Below are 12,374 nucleotides of genomic sequence, written 5' to 3'. Positions count from 1 at the left end.
TTCAATGACTGCAAAGGGTAATTGTTTTGGACAGTGTCCACTGTGAGGGATTGAACAGAAATTGTGGAAGGGGTTAGGTAAAGCAGATCTCTCAGGAATAGAGCATCCTCCTTTGTAGCTGATGAGGCTTTAATGCGCAAGGTAGATACAGGGTGAAATTATAATTAAAGATGTGCACTGGTGCTAAGTATTAATTTCTATCCCCATCAGCATGGTGGAATGCAAACTCCACAATTTTCTAGAAATAATGTTATTTATAATAAAATATAGACCAAATCGCGTTATGGAAAGAACACACAATAAAGAGAAGAAATGTGGAATAATCACTTTAGGAAAATATATCTGGTACAAGTATATTTACACATACGTGGTCTCATGGAACTTAAACACTTGTTTGAACACAAGAAAAAGATGAAAATTATATGATTTATAAAGGCACATTTTATTTTATTTTATTTATGTACTGCATATGAAATATTTTTAGGCATAGTGCAACATAAGTTAAAATTAAATTCCCATAGTACTGATCACACATATACGCTGGAACATCAGTGTCAAAGTGTCAGTACTAGTGAGGAGCGAGTAAGCTCGGGCTTTAAGTTTTCGTCGCTCTGTGAACATGATTTGCGACAGATTTAATACATGCGAGGAATGCCTGTTTTTCCAGCATTCCTCACATGTATTAAATATGTCAAACAGTTGCAAATCATGTTCACGGAGCGACGAAAACTTAAAGCCCGAGCACGCTATAAATACTCGGTGCTCGGCTGAGCATACTCAGCGAAAGGGTTAACAAAACATACTCGCTCATCACTAGTCAGTACAGATTATACAATGAGAATAGGCACGTGAGACCCATATAATAAACAGTATCTTGGCCTATATAGTAGTGCAGATTACAAGCAAAATAAATGTAAATTTTACCACTAGTGTATTAACATTCTCCTAAAGTGATTATTCCATATTTTTCTCCTCTTTAATGTGTGTTCTTCCCATAGCGTGATTTGGTCTATATTTTATTATAGATTCGGATTGAAACCTAAATAATCATCAAAGATTGCCAATTGCCTTTTGACTCTGATGGCACTGCTAACTTCATAGCTGGAGTTTGGCTGTTGGAGCTGAAAAGAGGACATCGGTATACCGCGCGCCGGTAGGCGCGCGCATTTTGAAGCTTTTTTCTTAAGCTTTTTTCACTGTTTTCAGAACATTAACAATAAGAACATGGAAGAGTCCAGGAGCCATTTGGTGAGCTGCATATCCTGCTACATGTTCACAGACTTGCCAGTGGAAAAGCCAAACTTCACATGCCAGAAATGCAAGCTTGTGTCCCTGTTGCGGGAAAAGTTGCGAAATCTAGAAGAGAGGTTAACTACCTTGCAAATCATTAAGGAAGGTGAAGAGTTTTTAGACAGAGCAGAATTATCTCTTCATGATTCAGAAAGAGAAGAAATTCGAACTGCACCTGACGAAACAGAGGAATGGAAGCATGTGACCCACAGAAGCAGGAGGATCGAGAGGCAGTCAGCACCCATACTGCTCAGGAACCAGTACCAGGCTCTCACGCAGGAGAACCATGAAGAAATACAGCAAAATAAGACTTTGCCAGCAATGAATAACCTTGTAAGCCCTCAGAATCCTCCTGGATGGAGAAAGAAGAATGTTGTGAAGAAAAAACGGAGAGTGGTGGTCATGGGGGATTCCCTGTTAAGAGGAACAGAGGCCGCTATCTGCAGACCAGACATAACCTCAAGAGAAATGTGCTGTCTTCCAGGAGCAAAAATTAAAGATGTGTCTGACAGGATATCAAGACTCTTCAGACCTACAGATCACTACCCATTCCTGCTAATACATGTGGGGACAAATGACACCGCAAGAAAGGACCTGGAAACCATCTGCAGTGACTTTGAAGACTTAGGCAAGAAAGTGAAAGAATTGGGAGCGCAGGTGGTCTTCTCATCCATCCTCCCAGTGGATGGCCATGGAACAATGAGGTGGAATAAGATTCTACAGGTGAACAACTGGCTACGTCGATGGTGCCGTCAACAAGGATTTGGATTTCTGGATCACGGAATGAATTACCTATACGATGGACTACTTGCTAGAGATGGGGTGCACCTTACGAAGACTGGAAAACATGTATTTGGAAGTCGCCTTGCTACACTCATCAGAAGAGCTTTAAACTAGAACAATGTGGTAAGGGAAGCAAAAGGCCAGAAAAAGCCATACAGCTGACAAATACTATTGAGATCTCTGCTACTGGAAGTGGAAAGGAAGAACAAAGACAAAACAATTTAAATAATAAAAATATGGGAGGAAGAGAAACCAATCAGAAACTAAAATGTTTTTATACAAATGCACAAAGCATGGGCAACAAACAAGGAGAATTGGAACTACTAATGCAGGAAAAGGAATATGATGTCATTGGAATCACTGAAACTTGGTGGGACGATACACATGATTGGAATAAAAGGCTAAAAGGATACAACTTATTTGCAAGAAACAGACTTGATAAACGAGGAGGAGGTGTTGGATTGTATGTTAGAAAAGCGTATATCTACACAGAGATTGAAGCTTCAGAGACTGGGAGTTCTGTGGAAACTGTTTGGGTAAGAATACAAGGAGAGAACAACGGAAAGGACACCATTGTAGGCATTTACTACAGGCCACCTGGGCAAGCTGAAGATATGGATGAACTCTTTATGTATCAAATGACCAAGTTCTCCAAAAAATATGACGTAGTGGTCATGGGAGATTTCAACTATCCAGACATTTGTTGGGAATCTCTCTCAAGTAAAACTAACAGGTCAAGCAAATTCTTATCCTCTCTTGCTGACAACTTTATCTTCCAAAAGGTAGGGGAGAAAACAAGGGGATCTGCTACTTTGGATCTAATCCTTATAAACAGGGAGGAAATGGTTGAGGAGGTAAAGGTGGCTGGGACCCTAGGAGGCAGCGATCATGCTATTATAGAATTTTGGATAACTAGAGGAGGAAGACATGTGAAGACTCAGACTTCAAGGTTAGATTTTAGAAAGGCAGATTTTAAGAGACTCAGAAAGAGAATAGGAGGGATCCAATGGCTGGATGTCCTTAAGGACAAAAATGTCCAGGAAGGATGGGAAATTTTTAAAAATGAGATTCTCAAAGCACAATCGTTAACAATCCCGAAAAGTAGGAAGAATGGGAAGCATTTAAGGAAACCAGGATGGATGAACACAGAACTTAAACACATGCTAAAAAGAAAGAAAGAAATGTTTATTAAATGGAAAGAGGGAGGCATATCTAAAGAAGATTATAATGCAGTCTGCAGATCCTGCAGGGCACGTATCAGGTTAGCTAAAGCTGACAATGAATTAAGGCTTGCAAGAGATGTCAAAAGCAATAAAAAAGGATTTTGGGGGTATGTCAAAAGTAAAAGAAAAGTCAAAGATGCTATAGGATTTTTACAGGATGAAAATGGAGAAATGGTAAGAGAGGATGTTGAGAAGGCCGAACTTTTTAATTCCTATTTTGCATCTGTTTTCTCTCAGAAAGAAAATGTAACATCAACTGATCTTCACTGTCCTTTTAAAGGAATAGAGGAATCCAAGTTATCTGTAAACAGAAAGATTGTGAGGGAATATTTAGCTAACATAAATGAGTTCAAGTCTCCAGGTCCAGATGAATTACACCCCAGAGTACTGAAGGAGATCGTAGAAGAAATTTTAGAACCACTCTCCATAATCTTTGAAAATTCTTGGAGAACAGGAGAAGTCCCAGAAGACTGGAGAAGAGCAAATGTTGTTCCTATCTTCAAAAAGGGGAAGAAGGTGGACCCAGGGAACTATAGGCCGGTGAGTCTGACTTCTATACCAGGAAAGATATTTGAACAAATTATTAAACAACATGTATGTAAGTACATGGATAAGAATGAAGTGATTAACCAGAGTCAGCATGGGTTTGTAACTAACAAGTCATGTCAGACTAACTTAATTTCCTTCTATGACAGAATCACTGACTGGGTGGATCAGGGAAATGCTGTAGATATAGTATATCTTGACTTCAGCAAAGCATTTGACAAAGTATCTCACACCATCCTTATTGAAAAAATTACCAAGTATGCAATGGACCAGGCAACTGTTAGGTGGATTCATAACTGGCTTAGTGATCGGTCTCAAAGGGTGGTTGTAAATGGCTTCACATCCAGCTGGATGAATGTCTCAAGTGGAGTACCACAGGGCTCTGTCCTGGGACCTGTATTGTTCAACATCTTTATCAATGATTTAGATGAAGGAATTGAGGGTAAACTGATTAAATTTGCTGATGACACAAAGCTAGGAGGGATAGCTAATACTAGAGAAGAGAGAGAGAGGATTCAAAAAGACCTAAATAAACTGGAGCAGTGGGCAGCAACCAACAGAATGGTTTTTAACAGGGAAAAATGCAAAGTACTACATCTGGGCAATAAAAATGAAAAAAGCATATACAGAATGGGAGGAATAGAGCTAGGCAACAGTACATGTGAAAAAGACTTAGGTATACTAATAGATCATAGACTGAACATGAGTCAACAGTGTGATGCAGCAGCAAAAAAGGCAAATACAATTCTGGGATGTATTAACAGAAGCATACAGTCTAGATCACGTGAAGTCATTATCGGTCTTTACTCCTCTTTGGTCAGACCTCATCTGGAATACTGTGTACAGTTTTGGGCACCACATTTTAAAAAAGACATAGACAAACTGGAGCAAGTTCAGAGAAGAGCGACCAGAATGGTGACTGGTCTGCAAACCATGTCCTATGAGGAACGGTTGCAGGATTTGGGAATGTTTAGCTTGCAAAAAAGAAGACTGAGAGGAGACTTAATAGCTGTCTACAAATATGTCAAGGGCTGTCACATTGTAGAAGGATCATCTTTATTCTCATTTGCACAAGGAAAGACTAGAAGCAATGGGATGAAACTAAATGGGAGGAGACACAGATTAGATATTAGAAAAAACTTTTTGACAGTTAGGGTGATTAATGAGTGGAACAGGCTGCCACGAGAGGTGGTGAGTTCCCCTTCAATGGACGTCTTCAAACAGAGGCTGGACAGACATCTGTCTGAGATGATCTAGTGAATCCTGCTTTGAGCAGGGGGTTGGACCAGATGACCCAGGAGGTCCCTTCCAACTCTACCATTCTATGATTCTATGATTCTATACTACTCCGATACATTGGACAGTTCTGAATTTGGGAAGTTGCCCCACTCTCGGTAAGCAGCATGTCCTGATTTCAACTTCATCTGTGTTCTTAGAACATAGATGCAATTGAATAAAATCATGGAGCAGGGATGGCAAGGTACTTTACTCCACCATTCAGCTTTTGCCTGGGGCTAGTATTTAATTCACTCTGGCTGCATCATTCACCATGACCGTTTGTATATGTCAGCTTCCTTTTTACTGAGCAGAAGCTCCTGTCAGCTGATATGTTTTTCACCAATCAACAAAAGGGAAGCTCTACACTCACAGAGTTCCATCCAGAAGACAGAGCGGGCAGGCACTTCACAGACAAGTATTTTGACTTAAAGCGTCATCATGATGACAATGATGAGGAGAAAACAGAAATCTGAACTCCTATTGCCATCTGAAAGCGTCCCCAGAAGAACATTGAACTGGGTTGTGACTGATGCAGCCTCATGCGTTATAATAGACAATGGGTAAAGGTGGAAAAGAGCTTATGCATCCTCTCTGAGGATAATGTTATTGTATTTTACGTGGAATGTATTTAACTGTATGTATTTTACCCCCTTGTGGGCGCAAGTGTCCTGTCAGACAGAAAGGACAGGTTAACTGTAGGGCTGACCCATAGTGGGGTGGAGTGATAGAGACATGTGTGCTAGTTCCTGGTTTGTAGTCAGTTTGGAGTGGTTAGCGAGCAAAAGATATAGGACTCTCAGAGCTGTATCTGGATGCGTGCTGAAGACAGCCAGTATTGCAAGAAAGTGAAAAGCCTTACAACAGAACAAGAGCAGGGATGGCAGAATCACTTCTCAGAAAGGCAAGTTGGGGAACCTAATAGAAGAGTCTCAGAGTGCAGGTGAAGTGTTAGCCAGACCTGGCGATCTACAGTGAAGGAATACGGGGACAGCCAGGCTGGAACACGTCAGTAAGGTGGTAGCTAGAGAGAGCTCCCTTACATCGTTCACACAGAGTGCAGTTATTATAAAGTGGTCAAAGCGAAACACATTGACCAGTTTGGCCCTGTATCAGGAAGATGGAGATTCCCAGTGTAGCCTGCTGTAAACTAGCAACATTCACCACAAGTTATGTGTTTCTGTCTACAAATGCCACATATGTGCCTCTGTCCTGTGAGACAGAAGAAAATGTATTCAGGAACTGTACCTGTTACTACCTGCATTTACTTTCAACACTTAGTAAAGAAGAGTTTATTTTTCCAAAACTGTCTGGCTTATTCTCCAAGTTCCTTACACCAAAAGTGGTGTAGTTGGCACGATGAGGTTTCCCTGCAAGAAGAATTTGGGGTAGAGAAGACCCATGGTGCAGACGAGAGGTTGCCTGAAGATTGATGGCCCAAGATGGCAAGTATGCCTTGCAGCCAGTATCCGGCCCAAAATGGGAGGTGCGCACTGAAGGAGGGCGCCATGAAAAATAAAGTGCGGCCCATAGGATGAAAACGATGAGTGCAGGAGGCATGGCCAAAGATGGAGTCGCTGAGAGTGACGTGTGATGCAGCGAGTGCATCAAAAGAACGGCCCCGTATCCGGGGCCGGCCAAAAAAGTAGCACCCGGTAGTTGGAGCCGGCGCCATTCTGCAGCAGTAACAAAACGAAAAACAGTAGCGGTGCGCACCTGTGAAACAGAAAATGCTGGCCTGATGCCCTGCAACCCGTGGAGTGACGGGAATAGATTGGGAGGAAGAGAGTGCCTGAGCCAAAGTCCAGCGAGAGTGGGCTAAGCAGGCCCAGTTAGGGTTCCAGAAGAAGGATGTATCTCAGGAAGGAGCCATCCATCCACCACAGAAACTGATTGTGGAGTAAAAGAGATAGGTCCAATCTGAGTGGACTGCAGAAGAAAAGGAGGTTGGTGCTGCTAGGTCACCAATCGGGACAATCCAACAAAACACCTGGGTAAACGGTTATTGCTCTGCGTTCGTGAGCTGTGGTGGGCCACCACAAGCAATAGAGGATCCAGGGCAGGCCAAATACCCGGACTAACCCTGAAAATGGAGGAGACCACCTTCCCATGTAACCTGGGAAAAGTTCAGGGCAGCCCGTTCAAAGCCCTCTGAAAGGCCATGAAGCAAAGTGGACAGTACCGCCTTCTCAGTATTTTCACGTTGGCGTGGGGCATGTATTGCAAAGAAGTAACAAGCCTTGCAACAGACAAGCAATAGGGACGGCAGAATCACTTCTCAGCAAGGCCAATTGGGGAACCTAATAGAAGAGTCTCAGAGTGTAGGTGAAGTGTTATCCAGACCTGGAGATCTTCAGTGAAGGAATATGGGGTCAGCCAGGCTGGAGCATGTCAGTAAAGTGGTAGTTAGAGAGCGCTACCTTACACCGTTCATACAGAGTGCAGTTAAGGTATAGTGGTCACAGCAAAACTCATTGACCCGTTTGGCCCTGTACCAGGAAGATGGAGATCCTTAGCGTAGCCTGCTGTAAACAAGCAATGTTCACAAGTTATGTGCCGCCGTCTATAACCACCACATATGTGCCTCTGTCCTGCGAGACGGAAGAAAATGTTTTCAAGAACTGTACCTAATACTATCTGCATATAGTTCCAACACTTAGTAGAGAAGAGTTTATTTTTCTGAAACTGTCTGGCTTATTCCCAAGAATGTGAGGGGTCACCAGCTTCACTGTCACATGGCAGAGTCCACCTTGAGAGTGACGTTTAAGGTAAAGAATGTTAGTGCACACACCCGAGGACCCATCTGTTTGGTGTTTAGTGCTTCCGAAGTAAACCTCGGCCGGGGAAGTTCCCTACAAGGGTGCAGGGGTCACTTCCTTAGACACTGTGCTGGAGGGAAGGGATCCTGTGTAATGTAGATGGTGACGGATAGGTGCATCCTGTGTAATGGGTTTATTATACTATGTAGGAACACTTAGGAACCTCACTAGGGGCACTATTTATGTGTAAGTGAGCTTAAGGGTAGAGCTTAGCATGAAAAAACTTTTCAGCGACCATATTGAGCATACCAAGTCGCTGCAGTCTTCAAACAACGCCAATGGAAGTCCAGTTTTCTTGATAACTTCCTGATTGCTCAATAATTCCCATGACACAGCTCCAAGGCTGAATATGTCTGATGCTTTCGAGTATTTGCCATTTATTTTTACTTCAGGTGCAGACCTGCAGAATAATGCCATTACAAGGTGAATTAATAAATATTTTGAAAAACATTTAGACACTATGGGGTCGACTCATTCAGACCAGTGATCTTCACCCCGGTCTTCCTGATGGGCGTGCTGAAGTCAGACATTCTTGATTCATTACGAGGTACAAGCCCCCATCCCACCAAGCCCCGCCCACTTTGCCGGAGCTGGGCAAAAATGGCGTGAGAACACGAAAAGTCGCAAAATGTTTAGTGCCCCAAAACTTTGTAGCTTATTAAAAATTTTAGGCCACAATTCTAGCATAAAGACTTTGATGAATCAGACTCTAAGAGTATATTCAAATTTAAACAAAATACATTTAAATAAGAAGTAACAGAAATAACATCAACAAATCTACCAAAAATATACCTGAAAGAGGGCCTGTCAGCATGATTTTGTAATGTAAAGTAAAGGCATGGCTGTAATGTTGCTGTAACACTAATTACATAGATACTTTTGGTGAAGAAATCCACTTTATGGTTCTTTTTTAATCACCATTGAAAATTTTCTGCTAATTAGTTTCCTGTGTACAGAGGCTGTACTCTGGGTCTTCTCTGGTATATTAATGATGCGCCTCTTCTATTTAAAATCTCAGCAGTTACCTGTCATTCAAAGACCACTGGCAAGAAGAAACAATTTACGGTTTAAGGCCATGGCCCCACTATCAGTATTTGGTCAGTATTCGGTCAGCATTTTTTCTCAGGAGTGGGGGACAAAACCAGGAGTGGGTGATAAATGCAGAATTTGTGACTTGTTTCTATTATGTATCTTTTCTCTTATTGTTCTTCACCTGGTTTTGGCTCCCACTCCTGAGAAAAAATACTGACCGAATACTGATAGTGGGGCCATGGCCTTAGGCTGCACTACTGAAATAAAGATTCTTGATCCAGATTCAATTATATACAGTACAGACCAAAAGTTTGGACACATCTTCTCATTTAAAGATTTTTCTGTATTTTCATGACTTTGAAAATTGTACATTCACACTGAAGGCATCAAAACTATGAATTAACACATGTGGAATTATATACTTAACAAAAAAGTGTGAAACAACTGAAAATATGTTTTATATTCTAGGTTCTTCAAAGTAGCCACCTTTTGCTTTGATGACTGCTTTGCACACTCTTGGCATTCTCTTGATAAGTTTCAAGAGGTAGTCACCGGAAATGGTCTTCCAACAACTTGAAGGAGTTCCCAGAGATGCTTAGCACTTGTTGGCCCTTTTGCCTTCACTCTGCGGTCCAGCTCACCCCAAACCATCTCGATTGGGTTCAGGTCTGGTGACTGTGGAGGCCAGGTCATTTGGTGTAGCACCCCATCACTCTCCTTCTTGGTCAAATAGCCCTTATACAGCCTGGAGGTGTGTTTGGGGTCATTGTCCTGTTGAAAAATAAATGATGGTCCAACTAAACGCAAACCAGATGGAATAGCATGCCGCTGCAAGATGCTGTGGTAGCCATGCTAGTTCAGTATGCCCAACACTATGACCAGCAAAGCACCCCCACACCATCACACCTCCTCCTCCATGCTTCACGGTGGGAACCAGGCATGTAGAGTCCATCCGTTCACCTTTTCTGCGTCGCACAAAGACACGGTGGTTGGAACCAAAGATCTCAAATTTGGACTCAACAGACCAAAGCACAGATTTCCACTGGTCTAATGTCCATTCCTTGTGTTCTTTAGCCCAAACAAGTCTCCTCTGATTGTTGCCTGTCCTTAGCAGTGGTTTCCTAGCTGCTATTTTACCATGAAGGCCTGCTGCAAAAAGTCTCCTCTTAACAGTTGTTGTAGAGATGTGTCTGCTGCTAGAACTCTGTGTGGCATTGACCTGGTCTCTAATCTGAGCTGCTGTTAACCTGCGATATCTGAGGCTGGTGACTCGGATAAACTTATCCTCAGAAGCAGAGGTGACTCTTGGTCTTCCTTTCCTGGGGCCGTCCTCATGTGAGCCAGTTTCTTTGTAGCGCTTGATGGTTTTTTCAACTGCACTTGGGGACACTTTCAAAGTTTGCCCAATTTTTCGCACTGACTGACCATCATTTCTTAAAGTAATGATGGCCACTCGTTTTTCTTTACTTAGCTGCTTTTTTCTGGCCATAATACAGTCTATTCAGTAGGAGTATCAGCTGTGTATCCACCAGACTTCTGCACAACACAACTGATGGTCCCAACCCCATTTATAAGGCAAGAAATCCTACTTATTAAACCTGACAGGGCACACCTGTGAAGTGAAAACCATTTCCGGTGACTACCTCTTGAAGCTCATCAACAGAATGCCAAGAGTGTGCAAAGCAGTCATCAAAGCAAAAGGTGGCTACTTTGAAGAACCTAGAATATAAGACATATTTTCAGTTTTTTCACACTTTTTTGTTAAGTATACAATTCCACATGTGTTAATTCATAGTTTTGATGCCTTCAGTGTGAATGTACAATTTTCATAGTCATGAAAATACAGAAAAATCTTTAAATGAGAAGGTGTGTCCAAACTTTTGGTCTGTACTGTACATAATTTTTTTTTATTCCACAATGCATTTCAAGTTGGTTGTTTTTTACACTTGACAAAAAGACACCAGTTCAGTCTTGAAACATGTCGTGGAATAAAAAACGGTTATGCATATTGGATCAAGTATATTTATTTCGGTAGCGCAGCCTAAAACCATGAATTGTCTCTTCTTGTCAAGCATCCTGATTGAAACTATCCACCAAGCCACGGTGTCACGGGTATGTCAGATGTAACAGACAGTCGCTCTGCTTCTGGCTGCAGAAGGTCACTGCATCTGGCATTGCAAACGCCTTCTTAATCCTTCTGACTTTTGGACCCAGCGGCAACCTCCCTCCTGCTCTGATTGACACACCCTGGTCTGGGTGTTTATAAACTCTCAGTCTGCTTCAGGGAGTCACCGGTGATATTCTAATTTTCCCATGTGAAGGCTTGAAGCTATAGTAGTTGGCCCGCTTCCTCTCTGGTGCCCTTGGAGGACGTTTGGTGTTATCTCTCTGGTGTCTGCTCAAGCTAAGTTTTCCCCCCCTTTCTTTGTCTCCCTATCTGTCTTTAGTTTATAGTGGGGACTGAACAGTGCTCACCCCCTTCCTATCTAGGGCCTAGCTCTAGGGATATACATGGCTTAGGTTTCCTTTTCGGCGATAGGCAGGGTGTTATTAGGTCTGTCTAGGGGTCTCCACTCCCCCTATCCCTAGTGTCTGGGCTTCCTTCCCCTCATCCCTTCATGTTGCACTTAGTCTTTCCCACACTGTGCGTGACACACGGGGCAGCAGCAACCGGTATTGAGCTTTCACAGGAGTTGTGCATACAAAACTCACTCAAGTGAACCTATTACTTGGATCTATTTTATCTTTTTTTTATAAAGGTATGACCCTATAACCTGGTGCATTCTGTTTACCTACAGTTTTTATCTTAAGACTGGAGGCAGCTAGAGGGGATGGAGAATCACAGACAGGGAGGAGAAGACCCCCTGTACAGTCCGGCCCCTGTGCACCAAAATCTAATTAGCAGAAAACTTCAAATGGTGATTAAAGAAGAACCATGAAACGGATTTCTTCACCAAAGGTATCAATGTAATCAGTATTACAGCATCATTACAGCAACATATTTACCTTACATTGCAAAATCGTGCTGATGAGTTCTCTTTAATCTCCAGGAATATAAATATAAAAGCAGTTAATATTTTCTATCATCTTAATATCTTCCAAGTCATCTCTGCCATATTAAATTGCTATTTTAATGAAAAATCATAAGAAAGAAATAATGAAATGGCCCTGGAAATTAAGAAAAACTGAAAACAGATTTTTTTAAAAACATCTTTTACCTATCCTAAGATATTCACTTGATATTCTTGATAACTTGATATTCATATATATTCACATTTTTAAGTCACACATAAATATTAAAACCACTTGTAAACATTGATAGATATGATGATTTTTATTTATACAAGGTCCTCGTGATGGCACTGTCATGGATAGCACAGAATTACATCTATAGGCTTGGGTCTAT

The 12,374-nt window shown here is 41.9% G+C and overlaps 1 protein-coding gene across 4 annotated transcripts in view; it reads right to left on the bottom strand.

Moving 5' to 3' along the window:
- LOC141273619 (uncharacterized) overlaps positions 1 to 12,374 on the bottom strand; it is a 251,595-nt gene that overhangs the window by 33,913 nt on the left and 205,308 nt on the right. For all 4 annotated transcript variants that reach the window (XM_073685705.1, XM_073685704.1, XM_073685703.1 and 1 more), the window contains one exon: positions 8,186 to 8,336. In XM_073685705.1, coding sequence (XP_073541806.1) covers positions 8,186 to 8,336 — 151 coding nt within the window. The remainder of the gene's footprint in view (positions 1 to 8,185; positions 8,337 to 12,374) is intronic.

This window comes from Phyllobates terribilis, unplaced genomic scaffold (assembly GCF_046119375.1).
Source record: "Phyllobates terribilis strain yellow unplaced genomic scaffold, ASM4611937v1 Scaffold_5__5_contigs__length_657084704, whole genome shotgun sequence".
Lineage (NCBI taxonomy): Eukaryota > Metazoa > Chordata > Amphibia > Anura > Dendrobatidae > Phyllobates > Phyllobates terribilis.
Note: the sequence above shows the minus strand (reverse complement) of the source record. Positions and strands in the feature narration are given on the sequence as shown.